The 24,453-nt window shown below is 52.0% G+C and overlaps 1 protein-coding gene across 1 annotated transcript in view; it reads left to right on the top strand.

The window, feature by feature from the left end:
• Nucleotides 1-24,453, top strand: part of LOC140458744 (von Willebrand factor A domain-containing protein 7-like) — a 50,779-nt gene that overhangs the window by 18,712 nt on the left and 7,614 nt on the right. Inside the window, exon 3 of the mRNA XM_072553403.1 lies at nt 24,223-24,439. Coding sequence (XP_072409504.1) covers nt 24,223-24,439 — 217 coding nt within the window. The remainder of the gene's footprint in view (nt 1-24,222; nt 24,440-24,453) is intronic.

Below are 24,453 nucleotides of genomic sequence, written 5' to 3'. Positions count from 1 at the left end.
TTGTAAGTTTCTATTAGATCTCCCCTTAATCTTCTAAACTCCAACGAATACAATCCCAGTATCCTCAGCCGTTCCTCATATGCTAGACCTGTCATTCCAGGGATCATCCGTGTGAATCTCCGCTGGACACGTTCCAGTGCCAGTATGTCCTTCCTGAGGTGTGGGGCCCAAACCTGGACACAGTACTCCAAATGGGGCCTAACCAGAGCTTTATAAAGTCTTAGTAGCACATCTCTGCTTTTATATTCCAACCCTCTTGAGATAAGAGACAACATTGCATTCGCTTTCTTAATCACAGACTCAACCTGCATGTTTACCTTTAGAGAATCCTCGACTAGCACTCCAGATCCCTTTGTGCTTTGGCTTTATTAATTTTCTCACCGTTTAGAAAGTAGTCTGTGCTTTTATTCTTTTTGCCAAAGTGCAAGACCTCGCATTTGTTCACGTTAAATTCCATCAGCCATTTCCTGGACCACTCTCCCAAACTGTCTAGATCCTTCTGTAGCCTCCCCACTTCCTCAGTACTACCTGCCTGTCCACCTAACTTCGTATCATCGGCAAACTTCGCTAGAATGCCCCCGGTTCCCTCATCCAGATCATTAATATATAATGCGAACAGCTGTGGTCCCAACACTGAACCCTGCGGGACACCGCTCGTCACCGGCTGCCATTCTGAAAAAGAACCTTTTATCCCAACTCTCTGCCTTCTGTTAGACAGCCAATCCTCAATCCATCCCAGCAGCTCACCTCGAACACCATGGGCCCTCACCTTGCTCAGCAGCCTCCCGTGTGGCACCTTATCAAAGGCCTTTTGAAAGTCTAGATAGACCACATCCACTGGGTTTCCCTGGTCTAACCTACTTGTTACCTCTTCAAAAAATTCCAACAGGTTTGTCAGGCACGACCTCCCTTTACTAAATCCATGCTGACTTGTTCTAATCAGACTCTGCTCTTCCAAGAATTTAGAAACCTCATCCTTAATGATGGATTCTAGAATTTTACCAACAACCGAGGTTAAGCTGATTGGCCTATAATTTTCCATCTTTTGCCTGGATCCTTTCTTGAACAAGGGGGTTACTACAGCCATCTTCCAATCATCCGGGACCTTTCCTGACTCCAGTGACTCTTGAAAGATCTCAACCAATGCCTCTGCTATTTCCTCAGCAACCTCTCTCAGAACTCTAGGGTGTATCCCATTGGGGCCAGGAGATTTATCAATTTTAAGACTTTTTAACTTTTCTAGCACTATCTCTTTCGTAATGGCAACCATACTCAACTCAGCCCCGTGACACCCTTTAATTTTTGGGATATTACTCATGTCCCATACACAGGGACTGCTGTTTACTATAATATACACAGGGACGGCTGTTCTCTGTAATTCACACAGGGACTGCTGTTCTGTGTGTTATTCACAGTGTCTACTCGTCATGGGATATATTTACAGGGATTTTTTTTTCTGAATAGCATTCCAAGGAACGTCTCCCCTGATTAGTAAACACAGGGGTGAGTTTTGTTGCCTGCTCTTTCCTGACTCCCCTTCTGACCTGAACGTTCTGGAGGAGTAGTGCAGCTGAACATTCCTGAAAATGTCAGGTCAGTCCCAACGTAAAGTGTTTGGAGCATATTCGGGATCAAATTACAATAAGCTTTCACACAAAACAATACTCCCTGATTGGATTCAGCCTCTGCAGTCTACTGTACTTCCTGAACCTCTTGGAGATTTGCACAGTCTCTCTCTTTCTCTCTCTGTCCTTTTCCCCCTTCTCTATTTGCCCCCCCCCTCCCTCTTTCTCTTCCTGTTTCTCTCTCTCTCTCCCCCTTTCCACCTTCTCTATTTGCCCCTCTCTCTCTTCCTGTTTCTCTCTCTCTCCCTCTCCCTCTCTCTTCCCCTGTCCCTCTCTGTATCTCCTTCTATCTCCCCCCTCCCCCTTTCCCCCTTCTCTATTTGCCCCCTCTCTCTTCCTGTTTCTCTCTCTCCCTCTCCCTCTCTCTCCCCCTGTCCCTCTCTGTGTCTCCCTCTCTCTCCCTCTCCCTCTCTCTCCCTTTCCCCCTTCTCTATTTGCCCCTCTCTCTCTCTTCCTGTTTCTCTCTCTCCCTCTCTCTCCCCCTGTCTCTCTCTGTGTCTCCCTGTCTCTCTCCCCCTTTCCCCTTCTCTATTTGCCCCTCTCTCTCTTTCTTCCTGTTTCTCTCTCCCTCCCCCTCTCTCTCTCCCTCTCTCTCAGCCTGTCCCTCTCTCTGTCTCCCTCTCTCTCCCTCTCCCTCTCTCTCCCTTTCCCCCTTCTCTATTTGCCTCTCTCTCTCTCCCCCTCTCCCTCTCCCTCCCCTTCCCCTTCTTTCCCCCTCCCCCTCTTCCCTGCCCCCCCCCTCACTCTCTCTCTCTCTCTCTCTTGGGTGTTCAGTGGGTCCCTACCTTTGACCACGCCAATCTCCTCGGAAAGTCTAAGAGGATCCAATAGATCTATCTGCTGGTCAATCCTGTTTTCACTCAGGGTGTATGTAAGTTGGAATATTGTCTGTTCAGGATAACTGTTGCAGTCACAGAGCTGCACAGCACAGAAACAGACCCTTCGGCCCAACCCGTCCATGCTAACCCAGATACCCCAACCTAATCTGGTCCCAGTTGCCAGCACCCGGCCCATATCCCCCCAAACCCCTTCCTATTCATGTCCCCATCCAGATGCCTTTTAAATGCTGTCATTGTACCAGCCTCCACCCCTTTCCCTGGCAGCTCATTCCATACACGTACCACCCTCTGGTTCCTTTCCTTTCATTGAAAAAGATTTTTATTTTTTACAAAATTATAAAAGTATAAAAGATGTTATAACAACCTTATGTTGTGTGAAATTAACAATGAACTTCGTACTACTCTACAAACCAAACCAAAATATCAGAAAGATACAGAACAGTCTTTCCACATTACAGCTCAATAAATAACTAAACTTAAAAAGTTAAATGAAATTAACTTAAATTGAACTAAACCAATTTCACTTAATTTCGATCACATTCAAGTTAAATTAAATTACATTACACCACTCGATGCACTTTCACTGAAGCTTCCATCACTGGGACCATCGGTTATTGTCCCGTATAGATTCAGGCTTCAGTCCCGCAAGACCCCCGGACCACCAAATCCAGCCTTCATACAGATGGCACGGTGGCTCAGTGGTCAGCAATGCTGCCTCCCGGCACCAGGGACCCAGGTTCGATCCCACCCTCGGGCGATTGTCTGTGTGGGGTTTGAACACTCTCCCCGTGTCTGTGTGGGTTTCCTATGGGTGCTCCAGTTTCGTCCCAGAGTCCAAAGATGTGCAGGTTAGGGTGGATTGGCCACGGGAAATTGTCCCATAGTGTCCAGGGATGTGCAGGTTAGGGTGGATTGGCCATTGGGAAATTGTCCCATAGTGCCCAGGGATGTGCAGGTTAGGGTGGATTGGCCATGGGAAATTGTCCCATAGTGTCCAGGGATGTGCAGGTTAGGGTGGATTGGCCATGGGAAATTGTCCCATAGTGTCCAGGGATGTGCAGGTTAGGGTGGATTGGCCATGGGAAATTGTCCCATAGTGCCCAGGGATGTGCAGGTTAGAGTGGATTGGCCGTGGGAAATTGTCCCATAGTGCCCAGGGATGTGTAGGTTAGGGTGGATTGGCCATGGGGAAATTGTCCCATAGTGCCCAGGGATGTGTAGGTTAGGGTGGATTGGCCATGGGGAAATTGTCCCATAGTGCCCAGGGATGTGTAGGTTAGGGTGGATTGGCCATGGGAAATTGTCCCATAGTGCCCAGGGATGTGCAGGTTAGGGTGGATTGGCCATGGGAAATTGTCCCATTGTGCCCAGGGATGTGTAGGTTAGGGTGGATTGGCCATGGGAAATTTTCCCATCGTGGTAGGTGCATTAGTCAGGGGTAAGTGTTCAGAAATAGGTCTCACTGGGTTACTCTTTGGAGAGTTGGTGTGGACTGGTTGGGCCGAATGGCCTGTTTCCACACTGTGGGGAATCTAATCTGATCACATGTCAATGCCCTGAGGCAGACAAGTCCACGTCTCTGTGATTTAAAAAGGGTCGCCAGGACGTTGTGTTTTCTGGTGTGTCTGATTGGTCAGGACGTGTTGGGGGACATTCTCCATCGTGAATCTGGGCCACCCCGTGGGACCTGGGGGGGTGGATTGGGAGGTTTCTGAGCTCCAGCTGGTTCGAATGTTCTTTCTCACACCACACGTTGAGTAGTCTCTTGGCGTGTTCATTGAGCGAGGACAGACGCGGCAATCCCAGAAGGAGGACGACCAGATCCATCTTGACTTCACCTCGCAGGATCACTTCCAACTCATTTGCTCAGGTACCCCCTTCCCTCCAGATCTTGTGGCACGACCACAGGCACTGAGTGAGAGTGTTGTCACTTGGTTTGCATTTACAGAGCCCTGCGGATGCGACCTCCTCAACTTTTGCAGACCGCTCTGGGGCCATAACCACTCTGTCGAGGCTCTTGTGTTGTATGGCCTGTGCTTTATTGCAAATCGAGATCTTTTCCTCATTCTCCCAGCCAACCTCCCACGCTTCCAACGAGATTTCTGCTGCCAGTTCCTGATTCCAAACTCCATAAGGTCTTTCCAAATCTTCCAAAATGCCCTGCCCCCGTGGAGGGTCCTGGGTTATGACCGAGAGAGTGCCCACCCACCACAGCACTGCTGTCGTCACGATCAGACATACAGGGCTGAGGCAAAAGCACGGTCCCTCTCCATATATCAGCCCGAATCTGAAAATAATCGAAGAGGTCTCCACTGGATAGCCCACCGTTATGACTCAGCCAATAAGAAGAATTCTTCCTCAAATAGGCCTTCCAAGCAAGAGACTCTCCGAGACTTCCAGAATCCATTGATCCCAGACAAAATCCCGGTGTTCCAACTAAGGGGGTGAATGCTGCGATCTTATGTGGATTACCCTTCTTAGGTCCCTTTGATATTTTCCACCTCTCACCCGAAACCTCTGCCCCTCTAGTTCTGGACTCCCCCATCCCCAAGGTAAAGACCTGGTCTGTTTACCCTTTCCATGCCCCTCATGGTTTTATAAACCTCTCGTGTGCCATGGTGCCTCAGTGGTTAACTCTGCTGCCTCCCGACGCCAGAGACCCGAGTTCAATCTCACGTTCGAGCGACTGTCTGTGTGGAGTTTACACATTCTCCCCGTGTCTGCGTGGGTTTCCTCTGGGTGCTCCAGTTTCCTCCCACAGTCCAAAGGTGTACAGGTCAGGGTGGATTGGCCATGGGAAATTGTCCCATAGTGCCCAGGGTTGTGCAGGTTAGGGTGGGTTGGCCATGGGAAATTGTCCCATAGTGCCCACGGATGTACAGGTTAGGGTGGATTGGCCATGGGGAATTGTCCCATAGTGCCCAGGGATGTGCAGGTTAGGGTGGATTGGCCATGGGAAATTGTCCCATAGTGTCCAGGGATGTGTAGGTTAGGGTGGATTGGCCATGGGACATTGTCCCATAGTGCCCACGGATGTACAGGTTAGGGTGGATTGGCCATGGGGAATTGTCCCATAGTGCCCAGGGATGTGCAGGTTAGGGTGGATTGGCCATGGGAAATTGTCCCATAGTGCCCCAGGGATGTGCAGGTCAGGGTGGATTGGCCATGGGACATTGTCCCATAGTGCCCACGGATGTACAGGTTAGGGTGGATTGGCCATGGGGAATTGTCCCATAGTGCCCAGGGATGTGCAGGTTAGGGTGGATTGGCCATGGGGAATTGTCCTATAATGTCCAGGGATGTGCAGGTTAGGGTGGGCTGGCCGTGGGAAATTGTCCCATAGTACCCAGGGATATGCAGGTTAGGGTGGATTGGCCATGGGAAATTGTCCCATAGTGCCCAGGGATGTGCAGGTTAGGGTGAATTGGCCATGGGAAATTGTCCCATAGTGTCCAGGGATGTGTAGGTTAGGGTGGATTGGCCATGGGAAATTGTCCCATAGTGTCCAGGGATGTGTAGGTTAGGGTGGATTGGCCATGGGACATTGTCCCATAGTGCCCACGGATGTACAGGTTAGGGTGGATTGGCCATGGGGAATTGTCCCATAGTGCCCAGGGATGTGCAGGTTAGGGTGGATTGGCCATGGGAAATTGTCCTATAGTGTCCAGGGATGTGTAGGTTAGGGTGGATTGGCCATGGGAAATTGTCCCATAGTGCCCCAGGGATGTGCAGGTCAGGGTGGATTGGCCATGGGACATTGTCCCATAGTGCCCACGGATGTACAGGTTAGGGTGGATTGGCCATGGGGAATTGTCCCATAGTGCCCAGGGATGTGCAGGTTAGGGTGGATTGGCCATGGGGAATTGTCCTATAATGTCCAGGGATGTGCAGGTTAGGGTGGATTGGCCATGGAAAATTGTCCCATAGTACCCAGGGATATGCAGGTTAGGGTAGATTGGCCATGGGAAATTGTCCCATAGTGTCCAGGGATGTGTAGGTTAGGGTGGATTGGCCATGGGGAATTGTCCTATAATGTCCAGGAATGTGTAGGTTAGGGTGGATTGGCCATGGGAAATTGTTCCATAGTGTCCAAGGATGAACAAGTTTAGGGTGGATTGGCCATGGGAATTGTCCAATGGTGCCCAGGGATGTGCGGGTTTGTGTGGATTGGCCATGGGAAATTGTCCCATAGTGCCCAGGCATGTGCAGGTCAGGGTGGGTTGGCCATGGGAAATTGTCCCATAGTGCCCAGGGATGTACAGGTTAGGGTGGGTTGGCCATGGGAAATTGTCCCATTGTGTCCAGGGATGTACAGGTTAGGGTGGGTTGGCCATGGGAAATTGTCCCATAGTGTCCAGGGATGTGCAGGTTAGGGTGGGTTGGCCATGGGAAATTGTCCCATAGTGCCCAGGGATGTGCAGGTTAGGGTGGGTTGGCCATGGGAAATTGTCCCATAGTGCCCAGGGATGTGCAGGTTAGGGTGGGTTGGCCATGGGAAATTGTCCCATAGTGCCCAGGGATGTGCAGGTTAGGGTGGGTTGGCCATGGGAAATTGTCCCATTGTGTCCAGGGATGTACAGGTTAGGGTGGGTTGGCCATGGGAAATTGTCCCATAGTGTCCAGGGATGTGCAGGTTAGGGTGGGTTGGCCATGGGAAATTGTCCCATAGTCGCCAGGGATATTCAGGTTAGGGTGGATTGGCCATGGGAAATTGTCCCATAGAGTCCAGGGATGTACAGGTTAGGGTGGATTGGCCATGGGAAATTGTCCCATAGTGCCCAGGGATGTGCAGGTTAGGGTGGGTTGGCCATGGGAAATTGTCTCATAGTGTCCCGGGTTGTGCAGGTTAGGGTGGATTGGCCATGGGGAAATTGTCCCATAGTGCCCAGGGATGTGCAGGTTAGGGTGGATTGGCCATGGGAAATTGTCCCATAGTGTCCAGGGATGTGCAGGTTAGGGTGGATTGGCCATGGGAAATTGTCCCATTGTGTCCAGGGATGTGCAGGATAGGGTGGATTGGCCATGGGAAATTGTCCCATAGTGTCCAGGGATGTGCAGGTTAGGGTGGATTGGCCATGGGAAATTGTCCCATAGTGCCAAGGGATGTGCAGGTTAGAGTTGATTGGCCATGGGAAATTGTCCCATAATCCCCAGGGATGTGCAGGTTAGGGTGGATTGGCCATGGGAAATTGTCCCATAGTGCCCAGGAATGTGCAGGTTAGAGTGGATTGGCCATGGGAAATTGTCCCATAGTGCCCAGGGATGTGCAGGTTAGAGTGGATTGGCCATGGGAAATTGTCCCATAGTGCCCACGGATGTACAGGTTAGGGTGGATTGGCCATGGGAAATTGTCCCATTGTGCCCAGGGATGTACAGGTTAGGGTGGGTTGGCCATGGGAAATTGTCCCATAGTGCCCAGGGATGTGCAGGTTAGGGTGGATTGGCCATGGGAAATTGTCCCATAGTGCCCAGGGATGTGCAGGTTAGGGTGGATTGGCCATGGGAAATTGTCCCATAGTGCCCAGGGATGTGCAGGTTAGGGTGGATTGGCCATGGGAAATTGTCCCATAGTGTCCAGGGATGTGTAGGTTAGGGTGGATTGGCCATGGGAAATTGTCCCATAGTGTCCAGGGATGTGTAGGTTAGGGTGGATTGGCCATGGGACATTGTCCCATAGTGCCCACGGATGTACAGGTTAGGGTGGATTGGCCATGGGGAATTGTCCCATAGTGCCCAGGGATGTGCAGGTTAGGGTGGATTGGCCATGGGAAATTGTCCTATAGTGTCCAGGGATGTGTAGGTTAGGGTGGATTGGCCATGGGAAATTGTCCCATAGTGCCCCAGGGATGTGCAGGTCAGGGTGGATTGGCCATGGGACATTGTCCCATAGTGCCCACGGATGTACAGGTTAGGGTGGATTGGCCATGGGGAATTGTCCCATAGTGCCCAGGGATGTGCAGGTTAGGGTGGATTGGCCATGGGGAATTGTCCTATAATGTCCAGGGATGTGCAGGTTAGGGTGGATTGGCCATGGAAAATTGTCCCATAGTACCCAGGGATATGCAGGTTAGGGTAGATTGGCCATGGGAAATTGTCCCATAGTGTCCAGGGATGTGTAGGTTAGGGTGGATTGGCCATGGGGAATTGTCCTACAATGTCCAGGAATGTGTAGGTTAGGGTGGATTGGCCATGGGAAATTGTTCCATAGTGTCCAAGGATGAACAAGTTTAGGGTGGATTGGCCATGGGAATTGTCCGATGGTGCCCAGGGATGTGCGGGTTTGTGTGGATTGGCCATGGGAAATTGTCCCATAGTGCCCAGGCATGTGCAGGTCAGGGTGGGTTGGCCATGGGAAATTGTCCCATAGTGCCCAGGGATGTACAGGTTAGGGTGGGTTGGCCATGGGAAATTGTCCCATTGTGTCCAGGGATGTACAGGTTAGGGTGGGTTGGCCATGGGAAATTGTCCCATAGTGTCCAGGGATGTGCAGGTTAGGGTGGGTTGGCCATGGGAAATTGTCCCATAGTGCCCAGGGATGTGCAGGTTAGGGTGGGTTGGCCATGGGAAATTGTCCCATAGTGCCCAGGGATGTGCAGGTTAGGGTGGGTTGGCCATGGGAAATTGTCCCATAGTGCCCAGGGATGTGCAGGTTAGGGTGGGTTGGCCATGGGAAATTGTCCCATTGTGTCCAGGGATGTACAGGTTAGGGTGGGTTGGCCATGGGAAATTGTCCCATAGTGTCCAGGGATGTGCAGGTTAGGGTGGGTTGGCCATGGGAAATTGTCCCATAGTCACCAGGGATATTCAGGTTAGGGTGGATTGGCCATGGGAAATTGTCCCATAGAGTCCAGGGATGTACAGGTTAGGGTGGATTGGCCATGGGAAATTGTCCCATAGTGCCCAGGGATGTGCAGGTTAGGGTGGGTTGGCCATGGGAAATTGTCTCATAGTGTCCCGGGTTGTGCAGGTTAGGGTGGATTGGCCATGGGAAATTGTCCCATAGTGCCCAGGGATGTGCAGGTTAGGGTGGATTGGCCATGGGAAATTGTCCCATAGTGTCCAGGGATGTGCAGGTTAGGGTGGATTGGCCATGGGAAATTGTCCCATTGTGTCCAGGGATGTGCAGGATAGGGTGGATTGGCCATGGGAAATTGTCCCATAGTGTCCAGGGATGTGCAGGTTAGGGTGGATTGGCCATGGGAAATTGTCCCATAGTGCCAAGGGATGTGCAGGTTAGAGTTGATTGGCCATGGGAAATTGTCCCATAATCCCCAGGGATGTGCAGGTTAGGGTGGATTGGCCATGGGAAATTGTCCCATAGTGCCCAGGAATGTGCAGGTTAGAGTGGATTGGCCATGGGAAATTGTCCCATAGTGCCCAGGGATGTGCAGGTTAGAGTGGATTGGCCATGGGAAATTGTCCCATCGTGCCCAGGGATGTACAGGTTAGGGTGGATTGGCCATGGGAAATTGTCCCATTGTGCCCAGGGATGTACAGGTTAGGGTGGGTTGGCCATGGGAAATTGTCCCATAGTGCCCAGGGATGTGCAGGTTAGGGTGGATTGGCCATGGGAAATTGTCCCATAGTGCCCAGGGATGTGCAGGTTAGGGTGGATTGGCCATGGGAAATTGTCCCATAGTGCCCAGGGATGTGCAGGTTAGGGTGGATTGGCCATGGGAAATTGTCCCATAGTGCTCAGGGATGTACAGGTTAGGGTGGGTTGGCCATGGGAAATTGTCCCATAGTGTCCAGGGATGTGCAGGTTAGGGTGGGTTGGCCATGGGAAATTGTCCCATAGTGCCAAGGGATGTGCAGGTTAGAGTGGATTGGCCATGGGAAATTGTCCCGTAGTGTCCAGGGATGTACAGGTTAGGGTGGGTTGGCCATGGGAAATTGTCCCATAGTGTCCCGGGTTGTGCAGGTTAGGGTGGATTGGCCATGGGAAATTGTCCCATAGTGCCCAGGGATGTGCAGGTTAGGGTGGATTGGCCTTGGGGAATTGTCACATAGTGCCCAGGGATGTGCAGGATAGGGTGGGTTGGCCCTGGGGTATTGTCCCATAGTGCCCAGGGATGTGCAGGTTAGGGTGGGTTGGCCATGGGAAATTGTCCCATTGTGCCCAGGGATGTACAGGTTAGGGTGGATTGGCCATGGGAAATTGTCCCATAGTGCTCAGGGATGTACAGGTTAGGGTGGGTTGGCCATGGGAAATTGTCCCATAGTGCCCAGGGATGTGCAGGTTAGGGTGGATTGGCCATGGGAAATTGTCCCATAGTGTCCAGGGATGTGCAGGTTAGGGTGGATTGGCCATGGGAAATTGTCCCATAGTGCCAAGGGATGTGCAGGTTAGAGTCGATTGGCCGTGGGAAATTTTTCCCATAGTGCCCAGGGATGTGCAGGTTAGGGTGGATTGGCCATGGGAAATTGTCCCATAGTGCCCAGGGATGTACAGGTTAGGGTGGATTGGCCATGGGAAATTGTCCCATAGTGCCCAGGAATGTGCAGGTTAGGGTGGATTGGCCATGGGAAATTGTCCCATAGTGCCCAGGGATGTGCAGGTTAGAGTGGATTGGCCATGGGAAATTGTCCCATAGTGCCCAGGGATGTACAGGTTAGGGTGGATTGGCCATGGGAAATTGTCCCATAGTGCCCAGGGATGTACAGGTTAGGGTGGATTGGCCATGGGAAATTGTCCCATTGTGCCCAGGGATGTACAGGTTAGGGTGGATTGGCCATGGGAAATTGTCCCATCGTGCCCAGGGATGTACAGGTTAGGGTGGATTGGCCATGGGAAATTGTCCCATAGTGCCCAGGGATGTGCAGGTTAGGGTGGATTGGCCATGGGAAATTGTCCCCTAGCATTAAGTGCATTAGTCAGAGGGGAATGGGTCTGGGTGGGTTGCTCTTCGGAGGTTCGGTGTGGACTGGTTGGGCTGAAGGGCCTGTTTCCACACTGTGGGGAATCTAATCTAATCTAAAAGACACCCCTCAGCCTCCGACGCTCCAGGGAAAACAGCCCCATTTTATTCAGCCTCTCCCTTTGGCTCAGATCCTCCATCTCTGGCAACATTCTTGTAAATCAAGCGTCAGAGTTGTGGGGATTAGGCTGTGGGGTGAGGTTGTTGACTGATAGAGCTGGGGATTTACTGCATTTATTTGGAATCCAGCTCCTCACATGCCAAGTCATCTCCGATCTGCTTTTTAAAGGGAGGTCACGCACTTTCCAAACGTGTATTTCCGCATTCGCATTCCAACACGGGAATCCTCTACTCCCACTCTCACAGCTCCTCAGGCAGCACCTTCCAAACCCACGGCCACTTCCATCGAGAAGGACAAGGGGCAGCAGGTACATGGGGACACCACCCCCACCCCCTTCAAGTTCCCCTCCGAGCCCCTCACCATCCCGACTTGGAAATCTATCGGCCGTTCCTTCCTGGGTAAGAATCCTGGGATTCCCTCCCTCAGGGACATTGTGGGTCTACCCTCCAGCACATGGACTGCAGTGGGTCAGGGAGGCAGCTCACCCCCTCCTTCTCAAGGGGGGGGCAACTAGGGACGGGGCGGGAAATACTGGGCCCAGCCAGTGACACTCCCACGTCCCTGTGGAGGCTGGGTGGGGGTGTGGATTTGATCGAAATGGCAATGCTACCAGGGGTCAGGGGTCAGGGGTCATTCCTACAGATAGAGCTGGGGGGGGGGGGGGGGGTGTTGTTCCGCAAAGCACTCACCCAGTCTGAATTTGGATGGCGCCAATGGATCGGAGACCACATTGTGAGTGGGGAGTACAGTCGACGGGACTGACGCAGAGAGAGAGAGAGGGAGACAAGTGACAGACTGCTTCACCTGGGAGGTGGGTCTGGGAGCTTCGTAACCCCCCTGTCTACGTGCGACACAAACTCCAAAGGGATGATGTCCCTGAACCCCTGGGTCCTTCTGTTCCCCAGCACCACCCAGGGCCCCACCATTAACTGGATAAGCCCCGTCCCTGTGTGTTTTACCAAAATACCACCCCTCACATTTACCCCGATTAAACTCCACCTGCCCCTCCTCAGCCCAGTGACCCGTTTGATCAGGATCCCTCTGTAACCTTAGATAACCCCCTTCACTGTCCACTATCCGACCAACCTCGGTGTCATCACAAACTAACTAACCACGTCTCCCAAATTCACATCAACATCGTTTATACAAATAACCAACAGCAGTCAACCCATCCCCGGTCCCTGTGGGACACCTCTGGTCACAGGCCTCCAGTCTGAAACACCACCCTCTCCCATCACTCTCTGTCTCCCACCAATTCTGTATCCGACTGGCCAAGCTCACCCTGAATCCCCTGTGATCGAACTTCACTCGTTAGTCTACCGTCTGGAACCTTGGTGCAAGACTTGACGAAGGTCCAAGTGAACAATACCCATCGCTCTGCCCTCATCAATCCTCTTGGTCACTTCCTCAAAAAAACACCATCAAGTCAGTGAGACACGGTTTCCCTCGTACAAAACCGTGCTGACTATCCCGAATCAATCCCGGCCTTTCCGAATGTGTAGAAATCCAATCTTTCAGAATCCCCTCCAACAAATTACCCACCGCTGATATCAGACTCACAGTTCTATCATTCCCAGGTCTTCTCCTGACAGTCTTTCTTAAACAAAGGTACATTACCCACTGTCCAGTCCTCCAGCACCTCCCCCATAGTTATAGATGATCCAAATATTTCCACAAGGGAGTTTCCTCCCTAACTTCACACAATGTTCTGGGATCCACTAGATCCTGAACCCTTTATACTCTCGAAGAGATTCAGTTGATCCCAGGCGTCTCTATCTAACATATGATTCTGTTTTGTTCTTCACGAGAATCTCAATATCATTGTTCATCCATTGATCCCTAACCTTACCAGCCTTCCTTTTCACTCTGACTGGAACCTAATGCCTCTGATCTCTTGTCATCCCACTGTCCATTTACCTGTGAACAGTCGCTTCCAATCAACTTTTGGAAGTTCTTGTCTCATACCATTCAAATTTGCGTCATTCAATGAAAACCGTGAACTTTTCTGGAAGAATTATCCTTTCTATAACTATTTTCAAACAAATAGAATTATGATCACTCATCCCAAAGTGTTCCCCCATGAATCTTTCAGTCACTTGCCCTGCCTTACTCCACAAGATCTCTCTCCCTCACACGCATGCACACCCGCATTCTCTCCCACACACACACTCTCTCTCTCCTTCTCCTCCTCACACACACATACTCTCTCCCTCACATACTTTCTCTCCCTCACACACTCACACACTCTCTCTCCCCCACACACTCTCTCTCTCCCTCTCCTCCTCACACACACATACTCTCTCCCTCACATACTTTCTCTCCCTCACACACTCACACACTCTCTCACACACACACTCTCTCTCACACACACTCTCTCTCTCACACACTCTCTCTCACACACACACTCTCTCTCACACACGCACACACTCTCTCTCCCCCACACACGCTCTCCCACACACACTCTCTCCCTCACACACACTCTCTCCTTCACATACTCTCTCCCTCACACACTCTCTCTCTCTCCCTCTCCTCCTCACGTGCACGCACTCTCTCCCTCACACACTCACACATACGGTCTCACTCTCTCTCTCTCACACACACTCTCTCTCTCTACCTCACACACCCATATGCACACACTCTCTCTCCCTCACACACACTCAAACATACTCTCTCACTCTCTCTCTCACACACACTCTCTCTCCCTCACACACACGCACACATACGCTCTCTCTCTCCCTCACACACCCATACGCACACACTCTCTCTCCCTCACACACACTCACACATACTCTCACTCTCTCTCTCTTACACACACTCTCTCTCTCTCCCTCACGCACCCATACGCACACACTCTCTCTCCCTCACACACACTCACATATACTCTCTCACTCTCTCTGTTCCTCACACACATGTGCACGTGCACACACGCACACACACTCTCTCCCTTACACACTTACTCACTCTTTCTCTCCCTCACACACACATATAAGTGTCTGAAGTGAATTTGCATTTTGCAGGCGCATTCTATTTTGTTCAAAAACACACGCAATCTGTCGGCAGTCGATATTTTTTAACAGTCCATAAGACATTTTATAAATTCTTGCTTTGGAAATAGAACCAGTCTGACTCAAGATTGAGATACAAACAAACTCTAACCTCACATCTTTAATGCATTGTCTGAGCTGAGCTGTCACCATTTTTAAAAAAAAACCTTACGTTATCTCAGGAATGTGATTTGAAAGGAGTTCTGGGATTTACATATTAATAAATCGAAACCTGGAACCCATTCTAAAAGATTAAAGACTTAACAGTAATCCAGGTTTGTTCAATATAATGCATCAGTTGCATGACACTGTGATGTTTGACCACACATTCACCAACCTGTGACTGAACAATACAATTGGCTCCCCGAAAGCTAGTGCTTCCAAATAAACCTGTTGGACTAGAACCTGCTGCTGTGTGATTTTTAACCTTATTATGCAAGTTTTGCTCTCCCACTCGTTGGGACATTTACACATTGATAAAGAAAATTCTCTTCAATATAGTTAACAAATCCTTCACCATCCAAACCTTTAATACTATGGCAGCCCCAAGTGGAGAGGGTTGTTAAGAAAGCATATGGCGTTTTGGCTTTCATTAACAGGGGGATCGGGTTTAAGAGCCACGAGGTTTTGCTGCAGCTCTACAAGTCCCTGGTGAGACCACACTTGGAATATTGTGTCCAGTTCTGGTCGCCCGACTATAGGAAAGATACAGAGGTTTTGGAGAGGGTGCAAAGAAGGTTTCCCAGGATGCTGCCCGGACTGGAGGGCTTGTCTTAGGAATAAACTCAAACTTTTCTCTCTGGAGAGAAGGAGGGAGAGAGGTGACCTGATCGAGGTGTACAAGATAATGAGAGGAATAGATCGAGTCAATAGGCAGAGACCTTTCCCCAGGGCAGGATGGACAGGGACGAGGGGTCAGAGTTTGAAGATATTAGGAGGAAGGTATAAAGGAGAGGTCAGAGGTAGGTTTTTTACGCAGAGTGTTGTGAATGCATGGGATGTGTTGCCAGCTGTGGTGGTGGAAGCAGAGTCATTTAAGTGACTGTTGGACATACACTTGGAGAGCAGGGAGTTGAGGGATGCGTAGGTTAGATTATTTTATTTCAGATTAGGATTAATCCTCGGCACAACATCGTGGGCCGAAGGGCCTGTTCTGTGCTGTACGTTTCTATGTTCTATGTTTGGAAAATTAAACTCTCCCCTTTATTACAACCTTATTAGACTCAGATATATCTGAGACCTCTCGACGGACCTGTTTCTCTGGAGGTGACAATATTACCATCCTATCAAGGGGATCCGTACTCTCTTAGTGCCAATTGGAACCCATCTATGGTTACAGAGATAAGATGAGATTAAATTAGATTCCCTACAGTGTGGAAACAGGCCCTACAGCCCAGCCAGTCCACACCGACCCGCCGAAGAGTAACCCATCCATCCCCAATCCCCGATATTCACCATTGACTAATGCACCTAACACTACGGGCAATTTCCCATGGCCAATCCACCCTAACCTGCACATCCCTGGGCACTATGGGACAATTTCCCATGGCCAACCCACCCTAACCTGCACATCCCTGGGCACTATGGGACAATTCCCCATGACCAACCCACCCTAACCTGCACATCCCTGGACACTATGGGACAATTCCCCATGACCAACCCACCCTAACCTGCACATCCCTGGGCACTATGGGACAATTCCCCATGACCAACCCACCCTAACCTGCACATCCCTGGGCACTATGGGACAATTCCCCATGACCAACCCACCCTAACCTGCACATCCCTGGGCACTATGGGACAATTCCCCATGACCAATCCGCCCTAACCTGCACATCCCTGGACACTATGGGACAATTCCCCATGACCAACCCACCCTAACCTGCACATCCCTGGGCACTATGGGACAATTCCCCATGACCAACCCACCCTAACCTGCACATCCCTGGGCACTATGGGACAATTCCCCATGACCAACCCACCCTAACCTGCACATCCCTGGGCACTATGGGAAAATTTCCCATGGCCAATCCACCCTAACCTGCACATCCCTGGGCACTATGGGACAATTTCCCATGGCCAATCCACCCTAACCTGCACATCCCTGGGCACTATGGGACAATTTCCCATGGCCAATCCACCCTAACCTGCACATCCCTGGGCACTATGGGACAATTTCCCATGGCCAATCCACCCTAACCTGCACATCCCTGGGCACTATGGGACAATTTCCCATGGCCAATCCACCCTAACCTGCACATCCCTGGGCACTATGGGACAATTTCCCATGGCCAATCCACCCTAACCTGCACATCCCTGGGCACTATGGGACAATTTCCCTTGGCCAATCCACCCTAACCTGCTCCCCATCCCTGGGTACTATGGGACAATTTCCCATGGCCAATCCACCCTAACCTGCACATCCCTGGGCACTATGGCACAATTTCCCATGGCTAATCCACCCTAACCTGCACATCCCTGGGCACTATGGTACAATTTCCCATGGTCAATCCACCCTAACCTGCACATCCCTGGACACTGTGGGACAATTTCCCATGGCCAACCCACCCTAACCTGCACATCCCTGGACACGATGGGACAATTTCCCATGGCCAACCCACCCTAACCTGCACATCCCTGGACACTGTGGGACAATTTCCCATGGCCAATCCACCCTAAACTGCACATCCCTGGACATCCTGGGACAATTTCCCATGGCCAATCCACCCTAACCTGCACATCCCTGGAGACTTTGGGACAATTCCCAATAGCCAATCCACCCTAACCTGCACATCCCTGGGCACTATGGGACAATTTCCCATGGCCAACCCCTCCAAACCTGCACATCCCTGGGCACTATGGGACAATACCCCATGACCAATCCACCCTGACCTGCACATCCCTGGAGACTATGGGACAATTTCCCATGGCTAATCCACCCTAACCTGCACATCCCTGGACACTATGGGACAATTCCCCATGGCCAATCCACCCTAACCTGCACATCCCTGGGCACTATAGGACAGTTCCCTATGGCCAATCCACCCGAACCTGCACATCCCTGGACACTGTGGGACAATTTCCCATGGCCAATCCACCCTAACCTGCACATCCCTGGACACTATGGGACAATTTCCCATGGCCAACCCACCCTAACCTGTACATCCCTGGGCACTATGGGACAATGCCCCATAGTCAATCCACCCTAACCTGCACATCCCTGGGCACTATGGGACAATTTCCCATGGTCAATCCACCCTAAACAGCGCGTCCCTGGACACTGTGGGACAATTTCCCACGGCCAATCCACCCTAACTTACACATCCCTGGGCACGATGGGATAATTTCCCATGTGCAACCCCTCCTAACCTGCACATCCCTGGGCACTATGGGACAATTTCCCATGGCCAACCCACCCTAACCTGCACATCCCTGGAGACTAAGGGACAATTTCCCATGGTAAATCCACCCTAGCCTGCACATCCCTGGGCACTATGGGACAATTTCCCTTGGCCAATCCACCCTAACCTGCACATCCCTGGGCACTATGGGACAATTTCCCATGGCCTACCTCCCAAACCTGCACATCCCTGGGCACTATGGGACAATTTCCCATGGCCAACCCACCCTAACCTGCACATCCCTGGGCACTATGGGACAATTCCCCATGGCCAACCCACCCTAACCTGCACATCCCTTGACACTATGGGACAATTTCCCATGGCCAATCCCACCCTAACCTGCACATCCCTGAACAGTATGGGACAATTTCCCACCGTAAATCCACCTTAACCTGTGCATCCCAGGGCACTATAGGACAATTTCCGATGGCCAACCCACCCTAATCTGCACATCCCTGGACACTGTGACAATTTCCCATGGCCAATCCACCCTTACCTGCACATTCCTGGGCACTATGGGACAATTTCCCATGGCCAATCCACCCTAACCTGCACATCCCTGGGCACTATGGGACAATTTCCCATGGCCAATCCACCCTAACCTGCACATCCCTGGGCACTATGGGACAATTTCTGATGGTAAATCCACCCTAACCTCTAAATTCCTGGGCATTAAGGGACAATGTCCCACTGCCAATCCACCCTAAACTGCGCGTCCCTGGACACTGTGGGACAATTTCCCATGGCCAATCCACCCTAAACTGCACATCCCTGGACACTATGGGACAATTACCCACAGCCAATCCCCCCTAACCTGTATGTCCCTGGGCACTATGGGACAATTTCCCACTGCCAATCCACCCTAAACTTCGCGTCCCTGCACATTGTGGGACAATTTCCCACGGCCAATCCACCCTAACTTGCACATCCCTGGGCACAATGGACAAATTTCCCTCGGCCAACCCACCCTAACCTGCACATCCCTGGGCACTGTGGGACAATTTCCCATGGCTAATCCCCCCTAACCTGCACATCCCTGGACACTATGGGACAATTTCCCATGGCCAATCCCCTCTAACCTCACATCCCTGGGCCCTATGGGACAATTTCCCATGGCCAACCCACCCAAACCTGTACATCCCTGGACACTATGGGACAATTTCCCATGGCCAACCCACCCAAACCTGTACATCCCTGGACACTATGGGAGAATTTCCCACGGCCAATCCCCCCTAACCTCACATCCCTGGGCACTATGGGACAATTTCCCATGGCCAATCCACCCTGACCTGCACATCCCTGGGCACTATGGGACAATTTCCCATGGCCAACCCACCCAAACCTGTACATCCCTGGACACTATGGGACAATTTCCCATGGCCAAACCACCCAAACCTGTACATCCCTGGACACTATGGGAGAATTTCCCACGGCCAATCCCCCCTAACCTCACATCCCTGGGCTCTATGGGACTATTTCCCTTGGCCAATCCACCCTAACCTGCACATCCCTGGACACTATGGGACAATTTCCCATGGCCAATCCACCCTAACCTGCACATCCCTGGGCACTATGGGACAATTTCCCATGGCCAATCCACCCTAACCTGCACATCCCTGGACACTATGGGACAATTCCCCAAGGCCAATCCACCCTAACCTGCACATCCCTGGGCACTATGGGACAATTTCCCATGACCAATCCACCCTAACCTGCACATCCCTGGGCACTATGGGACAATTCCCCATGGCCAATCCACCCTAACCTGCACATCCCTGGGCACTATGGGACAATTTCCCATGACCAATCCACCCTAACCTGCACATCCCTGGGCACTATGGGACAATTCCCCATGGCCAATCCACCCTAACCTGCACATCCCTGGGCACTATGGGACAATTTCCCATGGCCAATCCACCCTAACCTGCACATCCCTGGGCACTATGGGACAATTCCCCATGGCCAATCCACCCTAACCTGCACATCCCTGGGCACTATGGGACAATTCCCCATGGCCAATCCACCCTAACCTGCACATCCCTGGGCACTATGGGACAATTCCCCATGGCCAATCCACCCTAACCTGCATTTCTTTGGACTGTGGGAGGAAACCCACACAGACACGGGGAGAATGTGCAAACCCCACACAGACAGTCGCCCGAGGGTGGGATCGAACCGGGGTCCCTGGCGCTGGGAGGCAGCAGTGTGAACCACTGAGGCACCGTGTCACCCAGTTATTCTTTAATTAGAAACCCCATTCCCCCTTACTTTCTTGCCTCCCTTCCTGTCTTTCCTCTCGGACCTAAAGACCGGAACACTGAGCCACCGGTCCTGAAACCAAAAAAGAAAGTGCTGGAAAATCTCCGTTGGTCTGGCAGCATCTGTAAGGAGAGAAACGAGCTGACGTTTCGAGACTAACTGTCAAAGTAAAGCTTTGACAATGGGTCATGGAGTCATAGAGGTGTACGGCACGGAAACAGACCCTTCGGCCCAACCCGTCCATGCTGACCCAGATATCCCAACCCAATCTAGTCCCACCCTCCAGCACCCGGCCCATATCCCCCCAAACCCCTTCCTATTCATGTCCCCATCCAGATGCCTTTTAAATGCTGTCATTGTACCAGCCTCCACCACTTCCTCTGGCAGCTCATTCCATACACGGGTCAGTTAGTCTCGAAACGTCAGCTCGTTTCTCTCCTTACTGATGCTGCCAGACCTGCGGAGATTTTCCAGCACTTTCTCTTTGGGTTTCCGAGTCCAGCATCTGCAGTAATTTGTTTTTACCCAGTGAGCTCCCAGTCCTGTCCAACTCACAGCCAAGGTTCTGTCACAGCTATGATGTAGCAATCCCATGGTCCCAAACATTCCCGCAGCTCGTCTGTCTTATGTCAGACTCCTTGCATTGAAGTCAATGCAGTTTAATTCTTCAGAATTACTCCATACAGTGACACTCTCTCTCATCTTTCATTCCTCACATATGGAGCCTTCCCAATCAATCCTTCAGTCTACACCGCACTCCCCCTCTCTCTCAGGACGAAGTCTCCCTTAGTGGAACAAGCAGGTCTCCCTTCTCAGGTATCGGTCCCCTTCCAGTTCTGGTGAAACCCCATCCTTTTTAACCAGGTCTTTTCTGTCCCTGAATGATACCCCACCTCTTCAGTCATGGAGAAAGGAGATAAATCCTTTCGTCCCTCCCATTGTTGAGTCCAAAGATTTGCAGGTTGGGGTGAATTGGCCATGTTAAATTGCCCGCAGTGTTAGGTGCATTAGTCAGAGGGAAATGGGGTCTGGGTGGGTTACTCTTCGGAGGCTCACTGTAGATCAGTTGGGCCGAAGGGCCTGTTTCCCACACTGTAGGGAATCTAATCTAAATCCTTTAGCTCCTCCCATTGTTGCGTGTGATATTGGGAGTAAACCAGAGATTATTACTTCCACAGTTCTATTTTTTAATCTTCTACCTAACCTCGTCAATTCACTCTGTACCACTTTATAAATGTCATTCCCACCAATGTGAACAATTACTTCCTGTTTCTCACTGGCCCCTTTATAACTGAATTATTTAGAGATGTCCTTAATCCTCGCATCAGGAAAACAACGTACACTTTTGGAATATTGTGTGCAATTCCGGTCTCCCTGCTACAGGAAGGAGGTTGTGAAACTTGAAAGGGTTCAGAAAAGATTTACAAGGATGTTGCCAGGGTTGGAGGGTCTGAGCTACAGGGAGAGGCTGAACAGGCTGGGGCTGTTTTCCCCGGAGCGTCGGAGGCTGAGGGGTGACCTTATAGAGGTTTATAAAATCATGAGGGGCATGGATAGGGTAAATAGACAAGGTCTTTTCCCTGGGGGTGGGGGAGTCCAGAACTAGAGGGGCATAGGTTTAGGGTGAGAGGGGAAAGATATAAAAGGGACGTAAGGGGCAACTTTTTCCCCCAGAGGGTGGTACGTGTATGGAATGAGCTGCCAGAGGAAGTGGTGGAGGCTGGTACAATGACAGCATTTAAAAGGCATCTGGATGGGGACATGAATAGGAAGGGGTTTGGGGGGATATGGGCCGGGTGCTGGCAGGTGGGACTAGATTGGGTTGGGATATCTGGGTCAGCATGGACGGGATGGGCCGAAGGGCCAGTCTCCATGCTGTACAGCTCTGTGACTCCACGTTCCTGAGGGAGGAAATCCCAGGATTCTGACCCAGGAAGGAACGGCTGATAGATTTCCAAGTCGGGATGGTGAGGGAGCTCGGAGGGGAACTTGAAGGGGGGTGGGGTTGTGTTCCCATGTACCTGCTGCCCCTTGTCCTTCTAGATGGAAGTGGCCGTGGGTTTGGAAGGTGCTGCCTGAGGAGCTGTGAGAGTGGGAGTAGAGGATTCCCTTGTTGGAATGCGAATGCGGAAATACACGTTTGGAAAGTGCGTGACCTCCATTTAAAAAGCAGATCGGAGATGACTTGGCATGTGAGGAGCTGGATTCCAAATAAATGCAGTAAATCCCCAGCTCTATCAGTCAACAACCTCACCCCACAGCCTAATCCCCACAACTCTGACGCTTCGGCTCTGTGTTCCGGAATCACAATCCCTCAAAAACGGATAAATATCAGCAGACAGGACTGAGAGTAGGCAGTCTGAAATCCGTCTCACACCAGAGGTCAGGTAAGTAATTACTCCACGACACAGTCTCTGTCTGATTCTCACGGTCTCTCTTACTCCGACTGTACAGAATCTCCTTAATTCACCATCGCGGGAGCTGTCATTCCCATCAATAACGTGAATGTTCTTTCACTCTCCATTCGTGTCGAGAGAGCTGCTGAGTTTCACCAAGAAAATCTGTATTGGGCTTTCGTTATAAACCAGACTCAGCATGCACTGACAGTGCCCACCCCCTCAGCACTGACCCTCCGACTGTGCCCACTCCCTCAGCACTGACCCTCCGACAGTGCCCGCTCCCTCAGCACTGACCCTCCGACTATGCCCACCCCCTCAGCACTGACCCTCTGACAGTGCCCACTCCCTCAGCACTGACCCTCCGACAGTGCCCACTCCCTCAGCACTGACCCTCCGACAATGCCCACTCCCTCAGCACTGACCCTCCGACAGTGCCCGCTCCCTCAGCACTGACCCTCTGACAGTGCCCACCCCCTCAGCACTGACCCTCTGACAGTGCCCACTCCCTCAGCACTGACCCTCCGACAGTGCCCACTCCCTCAGCACTGACCCTCCGACAATGCCCACTCCCTCAGCACTGACCCTCCGACTGTGCCCACTCCATCAGCACTGACCCTCCGACAGTGTCCACTCCCTCAGCACTGACCCTCCGACTGTGCCCACTCCCTCAGCACTGACCCTCCGACAGTGCCCACTCCCTCAGCACTGACCCTCCGACAGTGCCCACTCCCTCAGCACTGACCCTCCGACAGTGCCCACTCCCTCAGCACTGACCCTCCGACAGTGCCCACTCCCTCAGCACTGACCCTCCGACAGTGCGGCACTCCCTCAGCACTGACCCTCCGACAGTGCCCACTCCCTCAGCACTGACCCTCCGACTATGCCTACTCCCTCAGCACTGACCCTCCGACAGTGCCCGCTCCCTCAGCACTGACCCTCCGACTGTGCCCACTCCCTCAGCACTGACCCTCCGACAGTGCCCGCTCCCTCAGCACTGACCCTCCGACAGTGCCCACCCCCTCAGCACTGACCCTCTGACAGTGCCCACTCCCTCAGCACTGACCCTCCGACAGTGCCCACTCCCTCAGCACTGACCCTCCGACAGTGCCCACTCCCTCAGCACTGACCCTCCGACTGTGCCCACTCCATCAGCACTGACCCTCCGACAGTGTCCACTCCCTCAGCACTGACCCTCCGACTGTGCCCACTCCCTCAGCACTGACCCTCCGACAGTGCCCACTCCCTCAGCACTGACCCTCCGACTGTGCCCACTCCCTCAGCACTGACCCTCCGACAGTGCCCACTCCCTCAGCACTGACCCTCCGACAGTGCCCACTCTCTCAGCACTGACCCTCCAACAGTGCGGCTCTCCCTCAGCACTGACCCTCCGACAGTGCCCACTCCCTCAACACTGACCCTCCGACAGTGCCCACTCCCTCAGCACTGACCCTCCGACAGTGCCCACTCCCTCAGCACTGACCCAAGTGCCTGTGGGAGGGGGTAAGTGTGTGAGGGGGGGGAGCTGAGTGCACACAGGGCAGTGGGAGTGGGGTTAATGGGATGAACTGGTGAATTGGTGGCTGTGTGTCTGATGGAGCTTCCTCCTCCTCTCTCAGTGTCCGAGTGAAGATGAAGACGTTATTCCCGGGAATGCTGGTCTTCCTGTGTGCCAAGGCCATTCTCAGCTTCCAACCCAACAGCTTCTTCCAGCTATTCAACCCTGGGGTGACTCACTCTGACATCACCAGGAGGGGGGCACTGCGGGTCATCTACAGAATGTTCCAGCAGGTTCCGAACTACGAGGGCAACGTCCTGGCGTCCAACTCCATCCCGGTGAGACTCCCAGC

The sequence above is a fragment of the Chiloscyllium punctatum genome, chromosome 34 (assembly GCF_047496795.1).
Source record: "Chiloscyllium punctatum isolate Juve2018m chromosome 34, sChiPun1.3, whole genome shotgun sequence".
In the NCBI taxonomy this organism is placed as follows: domain Eukaryota; kingdom Metazoa; phylum Chordata; class Chondrichthyes; order Orectolobiformes; family Hemiscylliidae; genus Chiloscyllium; species Chiloscyllium punctatum.
The sequence above is the reverse complement of the archived record's forward strand: the minus strand, read 5'-3'. Positions and strand labels throughout refer to the sequence as shown.